This window comes from Eufriesea mexicana, unplaced genomic scaffold (genome assembly GCF_001483705.2).
Source record: "Eufriesea mexicana isolate 0111107269 unplaced genomic scaffold, ASM148370v2 scaffold616, whole genome shotgun sequence".
Taxonomy (NCBI): domain Eukaryota; kingdom Metazoa; phylum Arthropoda; class Insecta; order Hymenoptera; family Apidae; genus Eufriesea; species Eufriesea mexicana.
In genome coordinates, this window is record NW_016908770.1 from 280,491 (window position 1) to 304,286 (window position 23,796).

The window sequence follows — 23,796 nt, forward strand, 5'->3', positions numbered from 1 at the left end:
TAAAATATAAATTAATTTAATAATTTATTTTATTTTTACATTTGTACAAGTATATACATTTCAAATAAAATATACTTTCGCATAAAGTAATTAATATTTATTTTACAACTAATATTTAATTTATTTCATAATGGTATGTTAGATATGTTATTAAATATATAAATTTAATTTACAATATTATAATTCAATATTTATTTCAATAAATATTTTATATGTATTACCTTGAGTACATTGTACGTTACATAATTATTAGACTTGGACTTTCTGTTAATTAAAAATTACAAACTATACGTAAATAAGTTCTTGACATATGAGAAATAAAATAACCGCAAAATCAACTAATTAGTGCAAGTTACATATCCCATGTATATACATCCATCCATATATATCGCATACACAATATAGAATCTAAACTGTCAAGAAGTTAACCTCAAATTTGACAAAAAAGTAAAGTAAAATAAAGAAGGCACGATTTATGTATATAACTGACTTACATTTAAAACTTATAATTATAAGAAATTAAAGAATAATATAAAGTCACATTGTTAAAATTAGCTAGTAAGTAATTTAATTTCTTATTCTTTATTCTTTTTTTTATGATAAAAAATATTAGTGTAATATATCTTACGTGTTGTACTATTTATTATTAATTGTATATGTTATAATTCTTGTTACATTAATATGAATAATAAATTATTTTTTTAAAGTTATACAATTTTTACTAATTTATGGTAATACAAGACAAAATTTTAGAAATTCATGTTTAATTGCATTTTTCAACTCTTAAAATTATCCGTTTAACTTCATATTTTTAACCATTACAGTCTCACTTTTTACAAAGACAAAAAAGTTGTATAACTTTTACCTTCTTTATGATAATAAATATAAAACATTTGATGAAAAAGAATAATAGATTAATTTACATTGCTATAAACCTCAGCTATTTATACATAATGTTACTTATGTTTGGTAATTGAAATAAAAATTTCAGAGATGAGTCTTGATGATATTAATATACTTGCAGAAGAAATTAAAAATACACATAAACTTTCTAAAGAAGATAGAATTGTAATGTATTTAATAATTAAATTTTTTTTATAAATAAATGTTAGACTAAATGAAAATAATTACATAAGTTTTCTTTTATTGCAGTATTTAAAAAACATATATATAAAATTAAAAAATCCAGTATTACCACAACATGAAATTGAAGTCTGTGCTGGATCTCGTTCTCCATCACATGTAGAAATAGAGAAATTTGAACAAATAATACCTATTAAAAGAGGATGTTATAATTCAGCAGAGGATAAAATAATTACTAGAAACTGGAAAGAATTTTGTAAGGTTTGTTTATTTAATAAGCTTTTAATATAGATATATTCTTGTTTAACTTTTTGTTATAATCAAATTAATAATATTTCATTATTACTGTACAGTTGCATAGGTGGGATCCTAAAAAATGTGAACCATTTTTACTTTTAAGAGACAAAAATAAACCACGTATTCGTAGTAAGAAGGAAAGAAAGAAATTCGTGCAGTTTTTAGCAGATGGTTTGCCAAACAGAACTTTATACAGTGTATATCACAGATTTAGAAATTTGTATGCAGGCCACTTTCAGAGAAGGTAACATATACAATGGAGAACATCTTATGTATTTATCTTACATATGAATATTTAATTAATATATAGTCTTATCTTTTTATATAACAGATTTTCTATTCTATTTATTTTATGTAATATTCACATTTTATTTAGAAAAAAATAAAATATATGTAATAGTTATATAGTTTTATGTGATTACATATTTTTATGTAATTAAAAATAGTATAGATTAGATTTAAATCTTACAAAATTTATTCTGCATATTTAATGATATAATACTTTACTTTAATATGTTTATTATAAAAAGGTTTTATCCAGAAGAAGATAAAATGATTTTGGATCACTTAGAACATAATGAAAATCTTGATCAGAAGAGAAAATATACAGACTTAGCAAAAGTTCTAAAACGAAGTCGAATTTCTATTTGGCGCCGTTACAAAATACTCAAGAAAAAACGTCAAAAACAGAAAAAATAAATTTTTGTAATATTTATATTAGGTTTGTATAATGCTTGTATGTTAATTATTACATTATTTTGCTAATTTAATTTCATTTTACTGTGTTATATTCAATTACTTAGTAAATAAGCAACATACTTCTTGTTAATTTTATGTTATTATTAATAAGAAAATCATAATATATATAATAAATATTTATAATTTTAACAAATGTGTATTATATCCATATTTACCAAATCATTAAAATTTGTTTCTTTCATTAAATAAAATTCGATATTAGTTGATTTAAGATTTATTAACATGGCTAATAAGAATGCTTAATTAATTTTGTATTTTACAAAAAAGAAATTTTGATATAATAATATACAAATTTAAAAAACAAATGAATTTTTTTAAATTTTCATTATTTATATGTTTTGATGGCACAATATATCATTATTTATATGCTTCAAATGCAATGATTATAAGCATTATAAGCATTATAAGTATTATAAATACATAAAATAAATCTTAAACACATAAAACTTATAATTATTTTATATATATTATTGAATAACTTAAAATTAGTATTAAATAAACTGTTGCATTATTTAAATACAAAAAAGTACATGTATAAAGATCTGATAATATATATATAATATATATGTCTAAATTGTTTGTATTCAATAAAGGTTTTAATGTCTACCTTGTAAAATTGATGTATTATTATTACATAAATATACACAGTAAATATAAAATTAAATAAGTAATACAGATTTAATAAACAAAGTATAAGTAATTTATACTGGTGAATTTCTAATTTAAATTTTACTTACTTTAACTTTGAGTTGCAAATACTAGCCGTCAATTTATACATGTTTTACAACTGTATAAAATCGAAAAAATATATGATTGATTTAAAAATTCTGGCTTATTTTTTTAATATAAGAATTTTTAGATGTATTTTTTTATATGATGAATGCAGTAAATATATATATATATATAACATGAATAATAAAATATTTAAAATAATACAAATATATAATACACACACAAGTATAGATAAAGAAATAGGTTTTGTTTTTTGTATAAAACTATAATACTGCCAATATCAGTGTTATAAATCTCAATTCAACTTTGTAAATAAAAGAAAAAGAATATATTTAAATGACAAAATATAAAGTAGCATATGATTTTCTACTTTTATGCAATTACATATAAAAATATATATAACTATACATTAAATTTTATACATAGGGTGTTCCAAAACCATGCTAGAAAATTATGTGTTTACTTATAAAGTTTCATTGAAACTGAATATTTGTAACTCCTGTACTAAATGCTTCATAAAAAGAAATCATAAAAGTTACTCTTTTATTTATTAAAAATATTTAGAAAATAAAAATTTAAAAAGTAAAAGTTAAAGATTATAAAATTATTGTTATATTGTATTCCATATGGCGAAAAAAATGTGTTCATGTGTTGCATAATTACATTTCACTGGTACTAGTAATCATATAAAGTGCATTGAAGGTAGCCTTAAAAATTATGTGTAATGCTAAAATGTATTATATATAATTCTTATGCAAAAATATGTTTGATTACTGAAATTTAAATGGTCGTGATGAAAATTTAATAACTTCCTTTATTTAATTTAACTGTTTAATATAAGGAATTTATTTATTTCCATATTTAATATGATTTTGGGACACTCTGTAAATAAATAAATATATTTAAGTTGTACAATTATACTACCTTTGTAATTATGAACACTAGGCTATATTTAAAAAATATTCACACAAGATTAAAAGTATTCATGATGATTGATGTATAAATGAAGAAATAAATTTTGTTGTAATAAAACATTAATCTATATAGCTTAAATACACGAGTACTTAAATAATTTTTCTTTGTAAAAAAAGCTGTTTTTTATATTTACACAAGTGCTCGATTTCTACAATAATGCTGTATTATATATTTTATGAATCGCAGCATATCTTATATTTATTTTATACATATATATTTTATTATGATGCACAAGCAAAACCATTATTTTTTTATATAATAAATCTTATTTATTAAAACATTTGACCTATCACAGCAAGTGATCGTACTGCAGATTGCACATTATTTACATGAATATGATGAGCAACTGTATGATGATGCTCATCTACAACCATTTCTCCATACTGAGCTCGACAACGCTTTTGATGTGCAAACAAACTACCACTGTGGCTATAAGCAGCTCCACACGTCTTACATACATATGGTTTTTCACCAGAGTGAGTATAAGTATGTTCTTTCAAAGTACTTAGTCTCTTGAATGCTTTACCACATGTTTTACATAAATAATTTGCCTCTCCAGTGTGCCGAGTCAAGTGTCGTCTGAAAGCTGAACTTACAGCAAATGCTGCACTACATACATGACAAACAAATGGTTTATCACCTGTATGAATTCTAATATGATTTGCTAAACTGGTAGTTGTAGTAAATCCACTATTGCAAGTTTTACACACGTGTGGCTTAATACCAGTATGAGTTCTCATATGATAAGTTAGAGAAGAATTACTCGGATACACTTTACTACAAATGTGACACAAGTATTCTCGTGGAACCTTCTCTTTTGGCTTATGTGTCCTTTGATGAAGAACAAGACGAGCTTGACTAGCACATACCTTTCCACAGATTTCACAAGTAACTGGTTCAGCTTTTGGTTTATGCATTGATACATGACGTCTAAGACCCTTTTTTGTTGCCATGATTTTATCACAATGTTGACATTTATATTCACCAGAATCATCTTCATCACTTTCTTCCTTTTTAATATTTTCATTTTCTTGCAATGTACTTTGTGTAGTGCTTGGGAAAGAATCATCATCAGAATCAAAAAACTTATTATCATCCACTAAATTATCTAATAATCCATGACCATGTTTCTCTGCATGTTTTTTTAATGTATCAGGCCTAAAGAACCACTTTTTACATACAGTACATGAATATTTTTTATCACCATGTACAAGAGTATGTCTTCTTAAATTTTTTAAAGAAGAACAATATTGACTACAAATTTCACATTTGTACAACTCAGGTGCATTTTCAAAATCATAGACTTCATTCACAGTACCATTTTCATCATCTGTATCATCTTCAAATTTCATTTCTTTTTTTGGTTCCTTGTTATCCTTTTGTTCATCTGTACTGATTTGTTTAATCATATTATTCACTTTTTCTGTATGAGATTTTAGATGACGTACAAGACTTTGAGGTTTAGAAAAACATGCATGACACAACTGACATGCAAGAGGTTTTGATGCATGTATTTTTTTGTGATTTTCCATGTTTTCTAATCTATAAAACATTTTTGAACAAATATTACATTTATGTTTTTTTTCATGAACAAGGGAATGTTTTTTTAAGCCTCTCTGTGTGCTATAACACTTTGCACATACTTTGCATTTAAATTTTAATTCTCCAGAATCTTGGCCATCATTACTTGAATCATAATAATTATCATGAATTTCATCTTCACTATAGGTTTTATTAGGCACTGATTTTACTTTTCTACTAGAAGTACGTTTCTGCAAAACTCCTTCTTCCTCTTTAACATTATCATTTAATATATTTTCATCAAAAAATTCTTCATCCTGTTTTTTATCATCTTCTTCTGGAGTTTGGTTAATATCTTGACTTTCTTCTAGTTTATTTTGTATATTTATAGTTTCAGAAATATCATTAGTACTCTCTTGTCTGAGTGATGTCTCATGCATGTTATTCTTTGAGGTACAAGATTCCTTTTCAATTTCTTTAGATCCTTCAAATCCAATAGAACAAATGAAAAGTTTCTCATTTTGCATATCAATCTGGCTAGTGCTTAAGTTAGATTCATCTCTACAGTATGAGTCATTAGCTTGAATATATTCTTGAGAATTTGATGCTACATGCATTTCTTCTTTCACAAAATAGTCCTCTTGATTAATTTGTTCTTTTGACAACAATGTTCTTATCTCAGATTCTGTTTGTGTATATGTATCCTAAAATATTAAAAAATAATTATATTTATTATATCACATATAGAACATTAACATAACATGTTTATATTTACCACAATAGTAGTTTTAGTTGGTTTATTATAATACATCCGTAATTTGGCATCAGAATGTTGACATTGTTGTCTGAATTCATGAGCAACACTTGCTTTATAAATACAAATATCACAAATTAATGAAGGTAAACCATCTTGTTCATGAATCTCTATAGATCCACAGACTTGTATCTTTTGTGGAAGACCCGAGAAATCATTTACTTCTTGATCCGTACAAAAAATAGGTGATAAATTTGTACCCTCTGTAAGACAAACTCTGCATATTCTGTCCACATTGAGTGGTAAATCAAAGTATTCTGTCATTGTTTAATGCAAATAAAAAGCAATTTATCTATAATACAATTCCTGTAAAGAATTCACACAAATATTATATGATAATTTCAATACAAATGTATATGTTTTATGAAAAATTTGTATATCATTTATTATTCTACTTTATATTATTCTTCAATTAGAAAAAAACATTTTATGACATAAACATTGAGTTTTTATAAAACCTAAATTTAAATGTATATAGTGTTGGTTTAAAAATTTTATTTAATGTATAGATAATAATATTGTATTCAATATGTTACTGATAAAAAGGAATACAAATTCATTATAAAGTTACAAAAATTCAAAAACATTGTAACAAAGTACGTGTTGAAATGCGTCAGTATACTTAGTAACGTATATGTAATAAAAAAAAAAAAAAAAGTGGAATATACATACAAGATGTAAACATTTTATTTCAAAAAACTTATTTTTTAAAATAAATGAAAAAAGATTAACATACAAAAATGAGAGGTTCTCAACCTTCGGATCTTTTGTACACCGCGAAAACATGCCACGATGTTGAGACAATGCTTTAGCAGTGATGCCCAGATGAATACATTGGAGCTTCTTTGAAAAATCTGTATTTCTTAAATTTCGTACAATACACAATTCTCATAAAATTTTTACCGTGATTTAAAGAGTAATGTCACGCGTTTCGTTGTTAGTTATATATCATTTGTTTCTACGGTATTATTCTACGAAAAAATCTAACACTTCTCTATTTCTTTGTTCAATGGCTTCCCTATATATTCGTAAAGACGTACTACCAAAGTTGAGAGCAATCTGAAATGAACGCACGAAGTGAGGAGTCTAGAGAACTTAGGGGACTGTTGGATGGGTCAATACAAAGAAAGGCTATATACACATGGACGTATGCCTCGATAATTGGTAGTACTTATTTCATGAAATAGGATGCAACAGTATGACATAAAGTTAAATATAATTTGTAGTAAGCAGTATAATACAATATTTATTGAGAAATATTATACCTTTATAATTTATATTTATAATTAGATTTGAAATAATTTCAATATTTTATGCATCAGTAATGTTAAAAACTGACTGTATATTACAAATTCAATATTAGTCGTAATATGCAAAATACTATGAACGAATTTATATGTTTATGCATTATTAATAAGATAGTTTTTAAACAATAAGTAAGATTATTTTTATTTAATTTTCATTAAATTTAAACAAACGTCTGCTTATTCTAAACTCGACATAAGTATACAATCATTTTAGCTTAATGCATTTTATATTTTTGTATTAAATAACCAATCGAAATAAACTACTTGTAACTAGCATATCTACAATTCTACAAAATTTAGGAATTTTAAGTTTACAAAATTTTATATACGATGAATGAATTGTCGAGTGGTTTGTCTATTTGTGATAATTCTTAGGTTTGATCGTCGTGGGACTTTCTTATCCGCCGATCTGTCAAAAAATGTAAATGTAAGACTGTGATTGAAGTTTAAGGTTTCTAACATACGGTAATGCAATCGATGCAAGTTATCCGATTAAGTCGGAATATTAGACGGATGTAGGAAGAAAGATTTTAAGCGATATTGGAAATATACCCTTTATTTTTTAATGCCATTATGGCTCTACGTAAAGTAAAAGGAAATTTTGAACGTATGTTCGATAAAAATTTGACCGATTTAGTACGAGGAATTAGAAACAATAAAGAAAATGAGGTAAATATGTTATTGCATTTTGTGTATTATTTTAAAACATTTATTACTATGACATAACCTTGTTGGAATTAATAATAAAAAATTATTTTTGATGTAATATTTTATATTGTTGTAGGCAAAATATATTGCACAATGTATAGAAGAAATTAAACAAGAGTTACGACAAGATAATGTTGCAGTCAAAGCAAATGCTGTAGCAAAGCTAACATATGTAAGTTTTATATTTATATAATATATAAGCAATATGTTCTCAATATTATTTATATAATATGTTTGTGTTTATTTAGCTACAAATGTTAGGATATGATATTAGTTGGGCTGGTTTCAATATAATTGAAGTGATGTCGTCTGCAAAATTTACATATAAACGAATTGGATATTTGGCGGCAAGTCAAAGTTTTCATGCAGATACAGAAGTATGATATAGATACAGATATTATTTGATAATTGAAATAAAATTTAAGTTTCAAAGAAATCTGATAAATATTCTATATACTCTACTAAATACAATAAAAGAACATAAATTTCTATTTGCAAAACTATTTTTCTATAACTTTTTGTGGAAAGAAAAAGTACATGAAAAGGATTCATTTTTATGGTGTATATTTATCACATTAATAATTGTTTTGCCAGTGTTATTATATTATGATGGATATTTTATAATTTCAATATATAAAACTAATATTACATGAGTATCTATGAGGTGTGCAAGTAAATAGCATAATTATTTTACAAATTTTATTACAACATGTAATCAAATAGTAAGTAAAGAAGATTTGTCAGGTTTCTAAAGATTATAAATTACTGTAGAATAATTAAATTCATTTTAATGAATGCAAATTGTTTGTATGTTTTATTACAGCTTTTGATGTTAACTACCAATATGATACGTAAAGATTTAAACAGTCAAAATCAATATGATGCTGGTTTGGCTCTGAGTGGTCTTTCCTGCTTTATAAGCTCAGATCTTGCACGTGATTTAGTTAATGACATAATGACATTATTAACATCTACAAAGCCATATTTACGTAAGAAAGCTGTACTTATGATGTACAAAGTTTTCTTGCGGTTTCCAGAGGCCTTACGGCCTGCTTTTCCTAGATTAAAAGAAAAATTGGAGGATCCAGATAGTGGTGTACAAAGTGCTGCTGTTAATGTAGTTTGTGAATTGGCAAGAAAAAATCCCAAGAACTACTTAAGTTTAGCACCAGTGTTTTTCAAACTTATGACAACATCTACCAATAATTGGATGTTAATAAAAATTATTAAACTGGTAAGTGAATACCAGTTTTTAGTTTTATAATAACGAAGTGAAACAGATTAATGGAAATGTAGGCTCATTGTTATAATTAATGAATATTTGTATGTATACATGTATGTATGGATACACATATATTTAACATGAGCCAAATAATATTGGTCTTGTTTCACATGCTCAGTTCTCCACTATAACACTGATTGAGCCGAAAATGGGTCGGCGACTTACTCAACCTCTAATTGACCTGATTTCAAGGTTTTCATATTAGTTGATTATTTTTTGTTACCAATATAGTAAATTATAGATATTAGTTGTAGTATGCATTAGTAGCTTGTGTTTATTTTTTAATATGTATCCATGAATGATTACATTACATGTTTTCAAGTGTAAACTATATTTAGAAATGTTTATGTGCTAAATACCATAATATTTCTTAGATTACAATTATATTTCCAGTTTGGCGCATTGACACCTCTAGAACCTAGGCTTGGCAAAAAATTAATAGAACCCCTTACAAATTTGATACACAGGTATTTCATGTATTTTTGTCTATAAGTAAACCAATACATTTTATTTGCAGGTTTGTTCACTGCTTACAAAATAGTTTAATTCTTTACTGCTATTAATGTGGAAAATTTATTTAGATATTTATTTTCCTTTAATTTTTTATATTTACGTTTTGTTATTAAATAAATTTGAGTATTAGAGGATAAATTATATCACACAATTTATTGTATTTTGCTATTTAAGTTTTTAAATGATTAATTAGTCACATAATTGTTATAAAATATTGTAATTGTGCATAACTTGATATTAATTATGTAATATTACCAATTTTTAGTACATCAGCCATGTCCCTGCTATATGAATGTATAAATACAGTAATAGCTGTATTAATTTCAATTTCATCTGGTATGCCAAATCATTCTGATTCAATACAGTTATGTGTTCAAAAATTGAGGATACTGATAGAAGATTCTGATCAAAATTTAAAATATTTGGGACTGTTAGCAATGTCGAAAATTTTGAAAACTCATCCAAAAAGTGTGCAAGCTCATAAAGATCTTATAATGCAATGCTTGGATGATAAAGATGAAAGTATAAGATTGCGTGCCTTGGATTTACTATATGGTATGGTGTCAAAGAAAAATTTAATGGAAATAGTTAAAAAACTAATGGTTCATATGGACAAAGCTGAAGGCACTGCATATAGAGATGAATTACTCTCAAAAATTATTCAGATTTGTTCACAGAATAATTACCAATTTGTTACTTATTTTGAATGGTAAATAAATCATTATGACTATACTTATTAAAAAACATTTTATTTCTATTTGTATAATATTCATCTACATTTGTAGGTACATATCTGTATTGGTTGAACTTACCCGAATGGAAGGTACTAAACATGGACCATTAGTAGCAACTCAATTACTTGATGTAGCAATTCGTGTACAAGCTATAAGAAAATATGCAGTGCAACAATGTGCCTTATTGCTAGAAAATTCATACCTTTTAACAGGTCAACCACGAGCAACAATGTCTGAAGTTTTATATGCTGCTGCATGGATTTGTGGAGAATTCTCCAGGTATTCTTTTTGATTTATATTAATTTCTTATTAAAGTGTAATTAATATATTGTATTAATATTTTATATTAATAGTGAACTAGAAGATCCTATAGCAACATTACAATCTATGTTGCGGTCACAAGCTTCTAGTTTACCAGGACATATTCAGGCTGTTTATGTTCATAACATTCTAAAACTTGCAACAACAACATTATGTAAGGCTGAGAAAGATGGAGATACAGAGACTATGGAACAGGTATGTAAAATGTGTTATATAATATTTTTATTGTAATTTTTATGGGATAAAAACTTGATTTGTATGTAAATTTTATATCGTATATTTGTATGTCATTATATCATTTTTTATACATATATCATTTATATCAAATAAATTAATTTTTTTTAACTAATGTTAATATAATGTTAATATATTAAATGTTGTATTATTAATATTACTATATAAAATGTTGTATGCTTAATTTAGAATTATTTTAAAATTTTTCTTATATTTTATAGATTTTCACATTGAAAGATAAAATAGCAGCTTTTGTGTGCAGTGGAGACTTAGAAGTTCAAGAAAGGTCTAGTTCTGTATTGGTTTTACTTGAATGTTTGAAAGAAAATCCTGGTTTAGCACAAGAATTAATGGAAACATTTGAAGGAGAGCTTAATCCTGTTGCTCCAAAAGCACAAAGAAAGGTAATAACTATTTATACATGTTTTTGTATAATTTTTTATTACAAATTCTTTTTATTTTTGTAGAAAGATACATTTCATAAAAAAAATCTTATAGTTTCCTGCATTTTTTTCATACGTTTTTTCTTTCATTTATGAATTTATGAATTTATGAATTAGTAATGAAAATGTATTATAAAATTATTCATATATTATCTTGTGTTCATTTAGGTACCAATTCCTGAAGATCTGGATTTAGATTCATGGATCAACGATCCACCATCAGAAAGTTCAGATTCAGAAGACTTAGATATGAATGATATTTTCATTAAAACAGAGAAAATGAACGATTCTTATTCTAAACGAGAATTCAATGAACCATCAGCAGAAGAACTTCAGAAGCGTCGTGAAGCTAGAAAATTAGAACAGCAGAATAATCCACATTACCTAAAAGGCACATTCAAAAATTCCACATCATATCATAATTCATCAAGTATTTACGAGGAGTTTGAAAACATTCCTGTAGCAGAGTTAGAGATACCAGTTTCATTAAAAATAATAAATAATCATAAAAGATATAAAATACATGGCAAGAAAAAGAAGAAATCTAAGAAAAGTGTGTTCAAATTTTGTATGTATGCTCATGATAATTATATAATGTTAAACTGTAAACATAAAAATCTTTAGGTAAGCAGCCTGCTTCAGAAGATGAACAGGATGACATTTATCCTATTCAAATGGTAAATACTGGGGTAGGTGAATTACCACCAGGTGCAGAACTAAGTGATAGTGATGACTATGATCAAGTGGATGTAAATGACCCACATAGAGCTTTAAATATAGATTTAGATCTGCCTTTAAGGGATGACGAAAAGTTACCTGTTTTAGAACATAGAGTTATTGAAAATAATTTGGTTCAAGAAACTAAAGGAAAGAAGAAGGAAAAAGTAATATTTTCTGTTTGTTTAAAAAATTTCTAAATATTAAATACAAATTATTTTTAATAAAGAAATTATTAGTTTAGAATTAAGTATTGTTTTATTACATTTTGTTTAGGGACATAAAAAATCTAAAAAAAAAATTAGGGAAGTTAAAGAAAAACATTATGACAATCAGTTAGAACTTACTGATATGTGGTTGGAAAATAACACCTTAGAAAAAATACACTCACCTGTTGCAAATGAATACACTGAAGTTTTCGGTGAGAAGGAATCAGAATGGAAAGATGCTAAACGCAAAAAATCAAAAAATCAAGAAAAGCATAAAAAAACGGATGAGGACTCGAAGCATCGAAAATCAAAAAAGTCTAAAAGTAAAAAGGAATCTGTAAAAAAGTCTTCAGATTATGAAGAAACAGCTGGAATCTCAACACCGTCTAAAGAAATATTACCAGATCTAAAATATAATTTTACAAATTCTGAAGATAATACAATTTTGGAAGTATTTACTTCATATGAAGAATTAGCTAAAAATAAAGTGCTATCCTTAACATATGAATTAAAACAAATTCCTCAGGAGTCAGATAAACTAATTGCATCAATACTCATTACAAATAATTGTCAAAAACTTGTAAAGGAATTAGTTTTAGATATTCCCGACACATCATCATTGAGATTACTGAGAAATGTAAGTCATTATGCAAATTTTAAAGGAAAGAAAGATACTGTAATTTTATATTTCAGTTTATTACTTTTTTATTTTGATAGCTATTTTTTCTTATGCGTTTTATTTAACTTATATAATAATAAAACAAAGAGTTAGTTTTGATAAATGTAATTTTTTTTTAGATCGGAGATGAATTTGGTATAAAACTGCCATTTCAACTGCCTCCACAAATCAGTAAAGAAACACAGTTTACTGTTTTAATTTCAGATGTAACATTTGCTCAGAGGTTGAGAGGCACGCTTACATACATGTTAGAAAGTAAGGAAAGTACATTACAAGAGAAACTTGATTTTACTATGCATTTAACGTGTAGTAAGTTCATGGTTGGTCATCTTTCACATAAGGATATACTAACAGAATTACTTAAAAGTGGTCAACTTGTATATAAAGTTAGGAAAGAAGTTGCCCTTTCTCAAGATTTTGATGTTATTTTAAATTTAATTTGTTGTAAGTGTAATCTTACTCTTGTGGAACAAATTAATGATACTGCGTCTTTATATGGACACTCCTTGAAAGGACATCACGTGTGCCTTTTATTAAAGTATGATGTAAGTAAAATATATTTTATTTTTTAATATTCAATATTAATAGAAAATTTTATATAAATAAATTAAAATAATAAAAATAAAATATTCTTATAGAAATCATCAGGCAATCTGGTAATTGAAGGTAAAGGTGACAATAATACATTATTGTCAGGAATTGGAGAAGAAATTTTAAGGATCCTGACATAATACTGATGTAAACTGAAGTGTCCGTATTTTATGAGTCCTATTCTCATTCATTACAGTCATATTCATTGCATTACTCAATAGCGAAACGATCCTTTGATAGCATTCATTATATATAAAATAATGACTATAGAAAATGTATCTGCAAACTTATCAAATATTTTCAGAGCAAAATCTTATCTAAACTTTACATTTAATTTAATTAAACAAATTTTCAACATATGCATGTAAACATGTATATGTATAGACACACGTATAATTGTGTATATGTGTGTGTAAGATAATGTTCGAGGAGAAAGTTAGAGAGATTTATTATCAGGAATTGAAGACATCAGGATGAAAGTAGTTTATTTTATTTACATGCAGTTTCAATTTATAAATTAAAGTACAATAATAAGATAGTAGATGACAAAATGAAATATTTATTTTAATTAATTTGCTATATGTAAATATTACTTAACAATTTTAGTAGTAATTTTCATAAAAATTGGTCATGTTTCATAAAAATATAAGTAAAAACATGTTTGTATAGTTAATTAACATACACCGAAATATTAAACTATTTTGCCAAAGTAAAAAAAGCACAATAAAATTATTATATGAGATATAATTTGTAAAAGTATCCATCTGTAAAATAATCTAAAATATTGTAACAAATTACAAGTGTATATTAAAAATTAACTACTTATATACTGATATCTTCAATTTTATGTTATTAGAGGATTAATATCATAATTACTTTGTTGAACTCCTTATTAAACTGTAAAATACATCATGGATACTCGCGACTCGTGTGAATGTACATCGATGTTTCTCAGCGGAGTGTATACATTCTGCATGTAATGACTTTGTAATATCGATAATTTAATACATATAAGGATATATGATAAGCATATAAATACGCAATACAGTAACACATGAAACACCAAATGTAAATAGCTAATACTTATATACTGATAAACAATATCTTTATTTTAAATATCTTCCAAAAATCAATTTCATTTACATGAAAGAATGTTCAATAAGAAAATAATTTAATTATACATTATTCCTCTTTGTATTAACATTGATTTATTTATCGTTTAAAGTTATGAATTTAAAAAAATAAGTACTAACGATTAACTGAAAATGTTGACAGTATAAATGCCAGTAAATGATTTACAAAAACTGAAATTAATATCTCAACATTTAGGCAGATTTAAACAATGAGAAATAGAAGTATTATGTATCAATAATATAATTATTGGAATTTTACTAAACTTCTTGTTTTAAATACTCTTTTTGTGTAAATTTTTTAATTATTTTTTTATTGTTATATTTGAAAACATAACTTTCATATTCTATTATAATAACATTTACTGTGCCAAAAATAATTAATCAGTAACAACTTCGTCCTTCAAACATAACAATATAAAATATATTTAAGCCAAATAATTTTTTGTTTCCTGTTTTGCATTTATATATGATACTATTAGTTTGTGAGGGTTATTGACATCGTTTTACATTAATTGTAGTTTATGTATACTGATGTTTATAATATTCGTTTTTACGAATAATAATAATCTGTTAAATTTACTCATAAAAAATTGTCTTACTCTTTGTACTTAATATATAAAAAAAAAGTTTATCTTTGAAAATATATTTTATGTAGAAAATTTGTTCTCATTAAAAAAAGTATAAGAATCTCACAATTTTTATGTGAATTATATTAATTTGTCTTAGAGAATATTTAACTATTTTGAAAATTAAAATTTAATTTAAATTTATGAACAATTTTTTTGTTCGATATAATATATTTTTCCTTATTAAAATATTTAAAAAATTATTATTAAAAATATAAGCACGTTTTTCATTTATAGAAATAATTAAGTATATAGCAAAAAATTTAATAATAAACTTTAAACAAATAAAATATAGCTATAAAATTGTAAACATAAATGCTATCCAATTTTTTAAATGAAATTGAATTTAGTGACATATGAAAATTCATGAATGTCTCTAGATCTCGATTTTTGTTATACTAAATATAATTAATTGAATAGTACAAGGGATTTACAGGTGAAACATTTGCTTCACCGAAATGAAAGATTATATACATATTATTATATGGAAGTATATAAAATATTATAACATATGTGTTTTTAAGATTTGATGAACAAGATGTACAGATAAATTGCATTATCAAAGGTTGGTATTACATGTTTTGACATTAGTTTAAGATGGCGGCATTTTTCAGTGTTAGTGCATGGTAAGAGTATCGCGTTCTTTAATTTTTTCTTGTTATTAGTTGAAATTTTGTTGCCAATGAATTATGGAGGCTGGTGCGAGTACCGGTACTCGTACAACGCGATTTATGATGGAAGGTGTCGGAGCTCGGGTCATCCGTGGACCCGAATGGAAATGGGGTAAACAGGTTAGTAAAAAGGTTAACTAATTTTAACATAGTTTTTTATTAGAATGATATATTATATTTGTAAATTCTGTTATCTTAATGATAGAATTCACATTTTTCTATTTTATTTTTACATAATATATAGTTTCACTTTTTTATAGTATTAAAAATGAACTTATACGTGTTTGTTAAGGTTATTACAGTCTATTATTTGTTTAATTTATTGCTAGAAGGGATTTGTTTACGTTTCATATATCTTATAATATAAATTCGAATGCTTTTATATTGTTATAATAGTTTATGCAATTATTTTATATATAAAATTGTATATTTAGTTTTCATGTTTTGTGACAGTTTGTTTTGTATACATTATTTTTTTTCGTCATAATTGATTTTTATATACTTTGAATAATAATAGCTGTTTTGTTTATGTTTTAATAATTTTGAAAGTTATGAACTTAAATTTTTTTAATATATGAGTGATCAATTTATCTGTATATATTATGTCTTATTAGTTCTTTATGTTATACAGTTTATGAATGTTTATATGTAATAAAAATGATTTAAATATGATTTTTCTATGTAATAGGATGGAGGAGAAGGTCATGTAGGAACTGTTAGAAACTTTGAGTCTCCAGAAGAAGTTGTTGTTGTTTGGGATAATGGTACAGCAGCTAATTATCGTTGTTCTGGTGCATTTGATCTTCGAATTTTGGATTCAGCTCCAACAGGTGTAAAACATGATGGAACAATGTGTGATACATGTAGACAACAACCAATTTTTGGAATTCGTTGGAAATGTGCGGAATGTGGAAATTATGATTTGTGTTCTATTTGTTATCATGGAGACAAGCATCATCTAAGACATAGATTTTATCGTATAGCAACACCAGGAAGCGAAAGGGTATTATTAGAGCCAAGACGTAAAAGTAAAAAGGTATAAATTAATGATTGTAAATATTAAGTTGTAATAATACATAATTTATCTTTTTATCTTTTATTTATAATATCAGATTGCTATTCGTGGTATATTTCCTGGTGCAAGAGTTGTAAGAGGTGTTGATTGGCAATGGGAAGATCAAGATGGTGGAAATGGTCGAAGGGGAAAAGTTAATGAAGTTCAAGATTGGTCTGCAGCCAGCCCACGTTCAGCAGCTTATGTTATATGGGATAATGGTGCCAAAAATTTATATCGTGTTGGTTTTGAAGGAATGGTTAGTTTAAAACATTATTTTTATAAAAAAGTATTGAACCTCAATATATGACATATATTACAAATTACATGTTATTATATATGTTGCATGCTATGTGTGTATGTTGTAAGGAAAGTCTTTAATTATAATATTTAATAACATATATTCAATATATATTTATTGACTTATTTAAAAAATAATATATACAATATTTGAAATATTAAGAATATATTTAAGAAATGAATGTTTATTTTGTTTTAGGCGGATTTAAAAGTTGTTAATGATGCTAAAGGCCAAACAGTTTATAGAGATCACCTGCCATTATTAGGAGAGCAAGGTCCAGGTCGTACTGGGCCACATGGATTACAAATTGGAGATCAGGTTATCATTAAAATTGTTTAAAGGCAATTCATGTATACAATTTTTATGCCGTGACTATAATCAATTATAGACATAAGAATAAAAACAGTAAATAAAGCTGTCTGTTTTGTAGGTTAATGTTGATTTGGAATTAGAAATTGTACAGTCATTACAACATGGGCATGGTGGGTGGACAGATGGTATGTTTGAATGTCTTGGCACCACAGGAACTGTTGTTGGTATTGATGAAGATCATGATATTGTTGTGTCCTATCCAAGTGGTAATCGATGGACTTTCAATCCAGCTGTATTAACAAAAGTACAAATACCAGTACCAGTTACTAATTCAAGTTCCGATAGCCAAACGTTTGCGGTTGGTGATTTGGTTCAAATATGTAATGATATAGAGAAAATAAAATTACTTCAACGTGGTCACGGAGAATGGGCTGAAGCAATGGCACCGGTATGAATTATAATTTTATAAAAATATAAATTAATTTTAAATACATTTAAACATATTGTTATAAAATGTATTACAATAAATTAATTCTTATAGACAATGGGAAAGATTGGTAGAGTTTTGCAAATATATCATGATGGAGATTTGAAAGTAGAAGTTTGTAGTACCTCTTGGACATATAATCCTCAAGCAGTTACCAAAGTTGCAAGCAGTGATGGTAGTGTTCCAGGAAATAGTAGTGGGGGTATGTGTACTTGAGAAAAATAATAATTCAATATCAGAATATATTTATTTTGTTTATGTTTATATAATTAAAAGAAAATTTATATTTGTGAATATAATTCTTTAGAACGTTTATCAGCGTTATTGAAAAAATTATTTGAGACACATGTTTCGAGTGATGTTAACGAAGAACTAGTGAAAACTGCTGCGAATGGCGATGCTGCTAAATGCGAAGAATGTTTAAAAAGACCAGAGGCTGATGTGAATGGTGTATTTGCCGGTCATACTGCTTTACAAGCTGCAAGTCAAAATGGTCATTTGGAAGTTATTAAAATTCTTCTCCGTTATAAAGCAGACGTTGAAATTGAGGTATCGTTTATAATTCATTTTTAAAAATAATATAAGTATATAAATACTATTAATCTATTTATATAATGCATATATTTGAAATTATAATTTAAAACTTATTTATTTAAGAATAATTAATCAAGCACATGAAAAATATATAATGTATAATATATTTAGGATAAAGATGGAGATAGAGCAGTGCACCATGCAGCATTTGGCGATGAACCAGGAGTAATGGCTTTATTAGCTGGTGCTGGAGCTGATTTGAATGCTAGAAATAAAAGACGCCAAACTGCCCTCCATATCGCGGTTAATAAAGGACATGCTGGTGTAGTGCGTACGTTATTGGAATTAGGATGCCATCCAAGTTTGCAGGTAAGTAATAAATATTTATTTTCTATACATTTCCTTTTTACCTTATATATACAAGTTTAACATAGTATTTAGCAAATATTTTATGAACGTAAGTGTATTTTGAAATATATAAACTAAAAATTGCATTGATTTGGAAGTAAAAATGTTGTTAAATATTAAACGAAATAAATTTAATATTAACTGGCGAAGTTAATTGCGATTTATTGAGTAACGTTATTATTATTAATTCCATTTATATATCACAGCTGTGGCTTCTTGGTTAATCTAAGTTTTTCTTAACTTTTGAAAATACATTACTTGCACTATAATATATTAGTAAATCTATTGTTTTTTGTATAATAATTTCGGTAAAATAAAGGAAATTAAAAATACAATATATTGATATTTTAATTCGGTATATATTTTTTTACTTATTACTAGTGTACTTTATGTAGTGTGATTATTGGAGATATGTTATATTTTTAAATTAAGTTGTGTAGAACATAAATAATGAGTATCAATTTTTAATAATTAGTTTTTATAACAGATTTACAGAGTAACTTTATTTCATAATAATATGATACTGATTATGATATTATTAAATTTAAGTAAATCGTGATTTGAAAAGTTTATTTCTCACTTTGTACTGAATTGTTTTTTATCGCGTTTCATTAGATATTACATAAATTATCATCCGTAAGATTAGAGAAAAATGGAAATGCTTTAAAAGGTATATGTTTCAATTTGAATATAATTTTTGAGAAAATCGATATTATTATTTAAATTGTGGTTTTGTATTTTTCATTTCTGTTTATAATTACTTTAAATATTTCTTTCATTCTTTAATTATGAATTTACTTTTTACGATGTCTTGCATTTTTAAAGTAATTTTATTTTCTCCATTTATTTTCTCCAAAAATTTTGCTAATATTATAGATTTATATGATATACCTTGATATTAAATCGAAAATATAATATAAATATGAAAATTTATGTTAAACCATGTTTATGTGTTTTGATAATATATGTATATATAGTTTTTTTAACATTAACAAATTTTCAATTTCATTATTAGTAATTTTTCGTCACTCCTTGATTATCCATTTATACATTATAGTGTTTTATATTAGGAAAATTATCGCAATTTTACATCTTATTTTTAAATATTTGGGTAATAGATTATTTCACCTTTTTCTTTTTATTCATGAAAATACATTTCTCAACTGTTATTGTTTTATCATTAATATTACATATTTGATAAATACTGTTTTAAACAAAAAGTCTCTTTATTTGTAAAATTATGATAAAAAAAATGTCCGTTCGTTGTAGATTCTTCAATTTAGTATCCGAATCTTGTAATTCTGTTTCAATACTCTACTTTCATTTCTATCATTTTCAATTATTCATTTCAGTTTCAGAGTTTGTATAATCATTTTTACATTATTTTACTCTACTATTGATGAAATTTATTGAATAATTGTGCACTAATCACACAATTGATAGAATTTGACATGGAAGGTAAATTTGAATGGTAAATATTTTACTGTAGGCCACCGTTTTATTTACAAATAATACTGCGCTTTTTAAATTGCATCATTATCTAAAAAAATTACGTTTCAAATAAATCTGCACCAAATAAAAATTGCTGAAATATTTTTAAAATGTCGCTGAGTAAATTACTTGCCACTGGAAAAGTATCTCCTGATACGTCTGCGTGCAATAAGTCAAAATATTTGCGATTCATTTTTTGAGAGAATGCTGTATTTTCGACGTATAGTCTTTTTCAGACATTTTCTTTTTCTTTGACGAGTAAAATACGATGCAATTAAAAAAAATTTCATCTTGAACATTACACTTAATAACAATTTTGTGCATAATTTCAATAACGGATCTAATTCGTCGAGAATTTTTCATGCTAAACCTCATAAAGGTGAATTATAATCGCACTAGACTACAATTATATTGAACATACTTTAATATGCGCAATATTTTGCATAATTTTATTGTGGATAAAATAAGTATATAGTGGCTAATTAATAAGAAATAATTTTGAAATACTCAGTTTCTCATAATTAAATCATAGTGCAAGAGATTAACAGATCTTCACCGCCACGAAGATGTAGAATCACGGAGTAATGGTGGTGATGATTAATCTTCGTAGAACCTGAATAGTTCCTCGTTGAATCATCGAGAATTTTACATTTTCCCGAATACTCATCCTGAAATTTATTCTCCATCGTTTTTCCGGCTTGCAGAGGCAACGTATGGTCCTCGTCGTGCATAGATGGTAGTCACACGTACGAACGTGAATTAGTGTTAATTCACCTTTGTTACATGGGTATCTCCTCATTTGCAGGAGACTTAATTAATTCGGTTATCTGCCTGGAGGAAGCCTTGAATTCCACCTGCGTTACGAGTGTCGCAGGATTGTGTTTGAGAATACGTGTTGCGCATAATCAAGCCCTCGCTCTCTGTATATCCGGTGTCCGGGAGTATAACACCCATTCCTATTTTCCTTCGAAACAATTCGAACCTGAAGACAACCGGCAGCATTTTCTGCGATAAACAACGCTTACGTGCTTAGCATACGCTTCAGAAAATCGACTTCCTCTTCCGTCCCACGCATTTTTTCCTCCAAACATCACTCTCCACCCTCTCTATCCCAAGTTGCCATCCATACATAAAGGTTTCCACTACTTGGAACGGGAAGAAGAAATGCTTTCCCTTTCTGGGTTCTAGAAGAAACCAATTGAGAATAATTCTGCAAAAGAAATTGTCGATTCAGCCCATAAAGAGCTGGAAAGTCATTATATTGACTCGAAATAAAATTTAGTTCATTATTCTCTAAATATGTAGAAGTTCACGTAGCTACCTGTTTAAAATTTGCAGTATATTTATTATCTGCTGTTTTCGGCAGTATTATCGTTTAAAAGACTATTTTGGGATATTTATTTATTTAAATATTTAATTTAAAGATAGGTTTGAGAAGATTAGTTTAATTTATATTCTATATCAGTATCTATATTAGTAATCTTAAACTGTATCGTAATTTCTTCTTATTTACAAATTGAATAGTTCCATTGGATATTTCGTCTAAAATGAAATTATTATTAGAATCATCTGAGCGTTTTTTTTAAATTTTATCATAGAATTTTCTTATTTGATTCCGTCTTGATGAGAATTTTTATTGGATATTATTTTCAGAGTATTTTTTTTGTTATCTTGAGGTAAATGTTATTAGGATGTTCAGTATTAAGTTCGAGGTATCTCGAAAATGATAAAATTAAAAAATGTAGGTTTATTTTTTATCCTTTTCGTTTGCGTTTAGTAGGTACGATGAAGAAACTTTTCGCGGATTGATCGTTAGCACGGACTATGAATTTTTATTAGGAACGATGTAAGACTAAAATGAAATCTTTATATTATATAAATTTATATCTTTTTATTAGTCTACGTACGTAGGAATAATCATATTTTATTAATTTTTGATACAAGTATCGAAATAAATTTTTATAACAAATTTCACGTGAGAGTTATTCGCGACTATAGAGTTAGTGAGGAAATTTGATGAAACGAAACTTTTATAAAATGTTCGTATTGTTTTACATAAAATATATATTTTGTATCACGTTTATTCTTTTTACCTAGATTTATCAACGTCTTGTAAGTTCACCTGGCTTCTGTTAGGATTTATAAAGCTCCAGCTTTAATCTTATCTGGATCTTGTTCCGAATCAGCTTGAGTCTAATGCTGATTAAACTGAAACTCGAGTCTTGTCAGGGTTCAACGAGTTCTTGCTTAGAACTAATCTCGAACTTGCTCAGAACTTTAACCTATTTTCATGTATCTACGAGCTGATTTTACGTTACATTCCTCGACTCCATCTTAGATTCTTGCACGGATCTCACGGTAGAAACTTGCTTTCCCAGTAAGCCATTAACGCTACATTAAGTACATAATGTCATTACACATTATTTATTTATTATCTTTCAAATAAAAATAAAGAATTTATTGTCTATTATTCCTGAAGTTGCATCTACGTGTATCTTTTGTTATGCCATATACTATATATATATATATAGTTATTCAGTCCTTGATAGTTGGAATCTTCATCGACATCACTGTTGAACTCTAATCTCAACGAGGAAAATAACATTAAAGCGAAGGGCGGTTTCCAAGATGACCGCATACATGTTACAATTTTCCATATTCTTGAATCATTCAATAGTACTGTTCGTGTTCTTGACATTTTTAGAATCTTGGAAATTAAGGCGTTGGGGTCACGAAACTCGGCGGAGGGATTCATTAAACGGGCATATTAGAAATTCTTTAAAATGCGAGCACACGGGCAATTACAATAAATTATTGCAAAGCCTTCTGTTCGCGTAACGCTCTTTCACAGGTAGGGAAA

At 26.2% G+C, this 23,796-nt stretch overlaps 4 protein-coding genes across 4 annotated transcripts in view; 3 read left to right on the forward strand and 1 right to left on the reverse strand.

The window, feature by feature from the left end:
- The first annotated feature begins 993 nt into the window (after nucleotides 1-993).
- On the forward strand, nucleotides 994-7,863 carry LOC108546106 (uncharacterized). Its single transcript, XM_017898038.1, has 5 exons — nucleotides 994-1,068; nucleotides 1,153-1,344; nucleotides 1,437-1,624; nucleotides 1,911-2,075; nucleotides 7,800-7,863. The coding sequence occupies exons 1-5, from the start codon at nucleotides 994-996 to the stop codon at nucleotides 7,861-7,863; spliced, it is 684 nt and encodes a 227-aa protein (XP_017753527.1).
- On the reverse strand, nucleotides 4,119-6,445 carry LOC108546110 (zinc finger protein 83). The gene is made up of 2 exons (XM_017898042.1): nucleotides 6,143-6,445; nucleotides 4,119-6,071 (listed from the first exon to the last, which is right to left on the reverse strand). The coding sequence occupies exons 1-2, from the start codon at nucleotides 6,443-6,445 to the stop codon at nucleotides 4,119-4,121; spliced, it is 2,256 nt and encodes a 751-aa protein (XP_017753531.1).
- Nucleotides 7,864-7,876: 13 nt separating the features above from the next.
- Nucleotides 7,877-14,386, forward strand: garnet (adaptor-related protein complex 3, delta 1 subunit-like garnet). The gene is made up of 14 exons (XM_017898074.1): nucleotides 7,877-8,157; nucleotides 8,273-8,368; nucleotides 8,445-8,573; nucleotides 9,020-9,430; nucleotides 9,872-9,945; nucleotides 10,257-10,700; nucleotides 10,777-11,004; nucleotides 11,079-11,241; nucleotides 11,502-11,684; nucleotides 11,892-12,276; nucleotides 12,348-12,607; nucleotides 12,717-13,286; nucleotides 13,448-13,873; nucleotides 13,967-14,386. Exons 1-14 carry the CDS (start codon nucleotides 8,062-8,064, stop codon nucleotides 14,057-14,059), a joined length of 3,558 nt encoding a protein of 1,185 aa, XP_017753563.1. The 5' UTR covers nucleotides 7,877-8,061; the 3' UTR covers nucleotides 14,060-14,386.
- Nucleotides 14,387-16,285: 1,899 nt separating this feature from the next.
- Nucleotides 16,286-23,796, forward strand: part of LOC108546107 (E3 ubiquitin-protein ligase mib1) — a 135,984-nt gene continuing 128,473 nt past the window's right edge. The window contains exons 1-8 of the mRNA XM_017898039.1: nucleotides 16,286-16,469; nucleotides 17,038-17,385; nucleotides 17,462-17,662; nucleotides 17,903-18,022; nucleotides 18,135-18,464; nucleotides 18,558-18,705; nucleotides 18,811-19,052; nucleotides 19,209-19,406. Coding sequence (XP_017753528.1) covers nucleotides 16,368-16,469; nucleotides 17,038-17,385; nucleotides 17,462-17,662; nucleotides 17,903-18,022; nucleotides 18,135-18,464; nucleotides 18,558-18,705; nucleotides 18,811-19,052; nucleotides 19,209-19,406 — 1,689 coding nt within the window. The 5' untranslated portion in view covers nucleotides 16,286-16,367. The remainder of the gene's footprint in view (nucleotides 16,470-17,037; nucleotides 17,386-17,461; nucleotides 17,663-17,902; nucleotides 18,023-18,134; nucleotides 18,465-18,557; nucleotides 18,706-18,810; nucleotides 19,053-19,208; nucleotides 19,407-23,796) is intronic.

Bases quoted from the DNA above. Each gene is read 5' to 3' on its own strand.
- LOC108546106 (XM_017898038.1), top strand. From the start codon at position 994: ATGAGTCTTGATGATATTAATATACTTGCAGAAGAAATTAAAAATACA. The intron at 1,069-1,152 runs GTAATGTATTTA...CTTTTATTGCAG, and splicing joins TTTCTAAAGAAGATAGAATT to TATTTAAAAAACATATATAT. The intron at 1,625-1,910 runs GTAACATATACA...TATTATAAAAAG, and splicing joins GCAGGCCACTTTCAGAGAAG to GTTTTATCCAGAAGAAGATA.
- LOC108546110 (XM_017898042.1), bottom strand. From the start codon at position 6,445: ATGACAGAATACTTTGATTTACCACTCAATGTGGACAGAATATGCAGA. The intron at 6,072-6,142 runs GTAAATATAAAC...TTAATATTTTAG, and splicing joins CAACTAAAACTACTATTGTG to GATACATATACACAAACAGA.
- garnet (XM_017898074.1), top strand. From the start codon at position 8,062: ATGGCTCTACGTAAAGTAAAAGGAAATTTTGAACGTATGTTCGATAAA. The intron at 11,242-11,501 runs GTATGTAAAATG...TATATTTTATAG, and splicing joins ATACAGAGACTATGGAACAG to ATTTTCACATTGAAAGATAA. The intron at 12,608-12,716 runs GTAATATTTTCT...CATTTTGTTTAG, and splicing joins AAGGAAAGAAGAAGGAAAAA to GGACATAAAAAATCTAAAAA.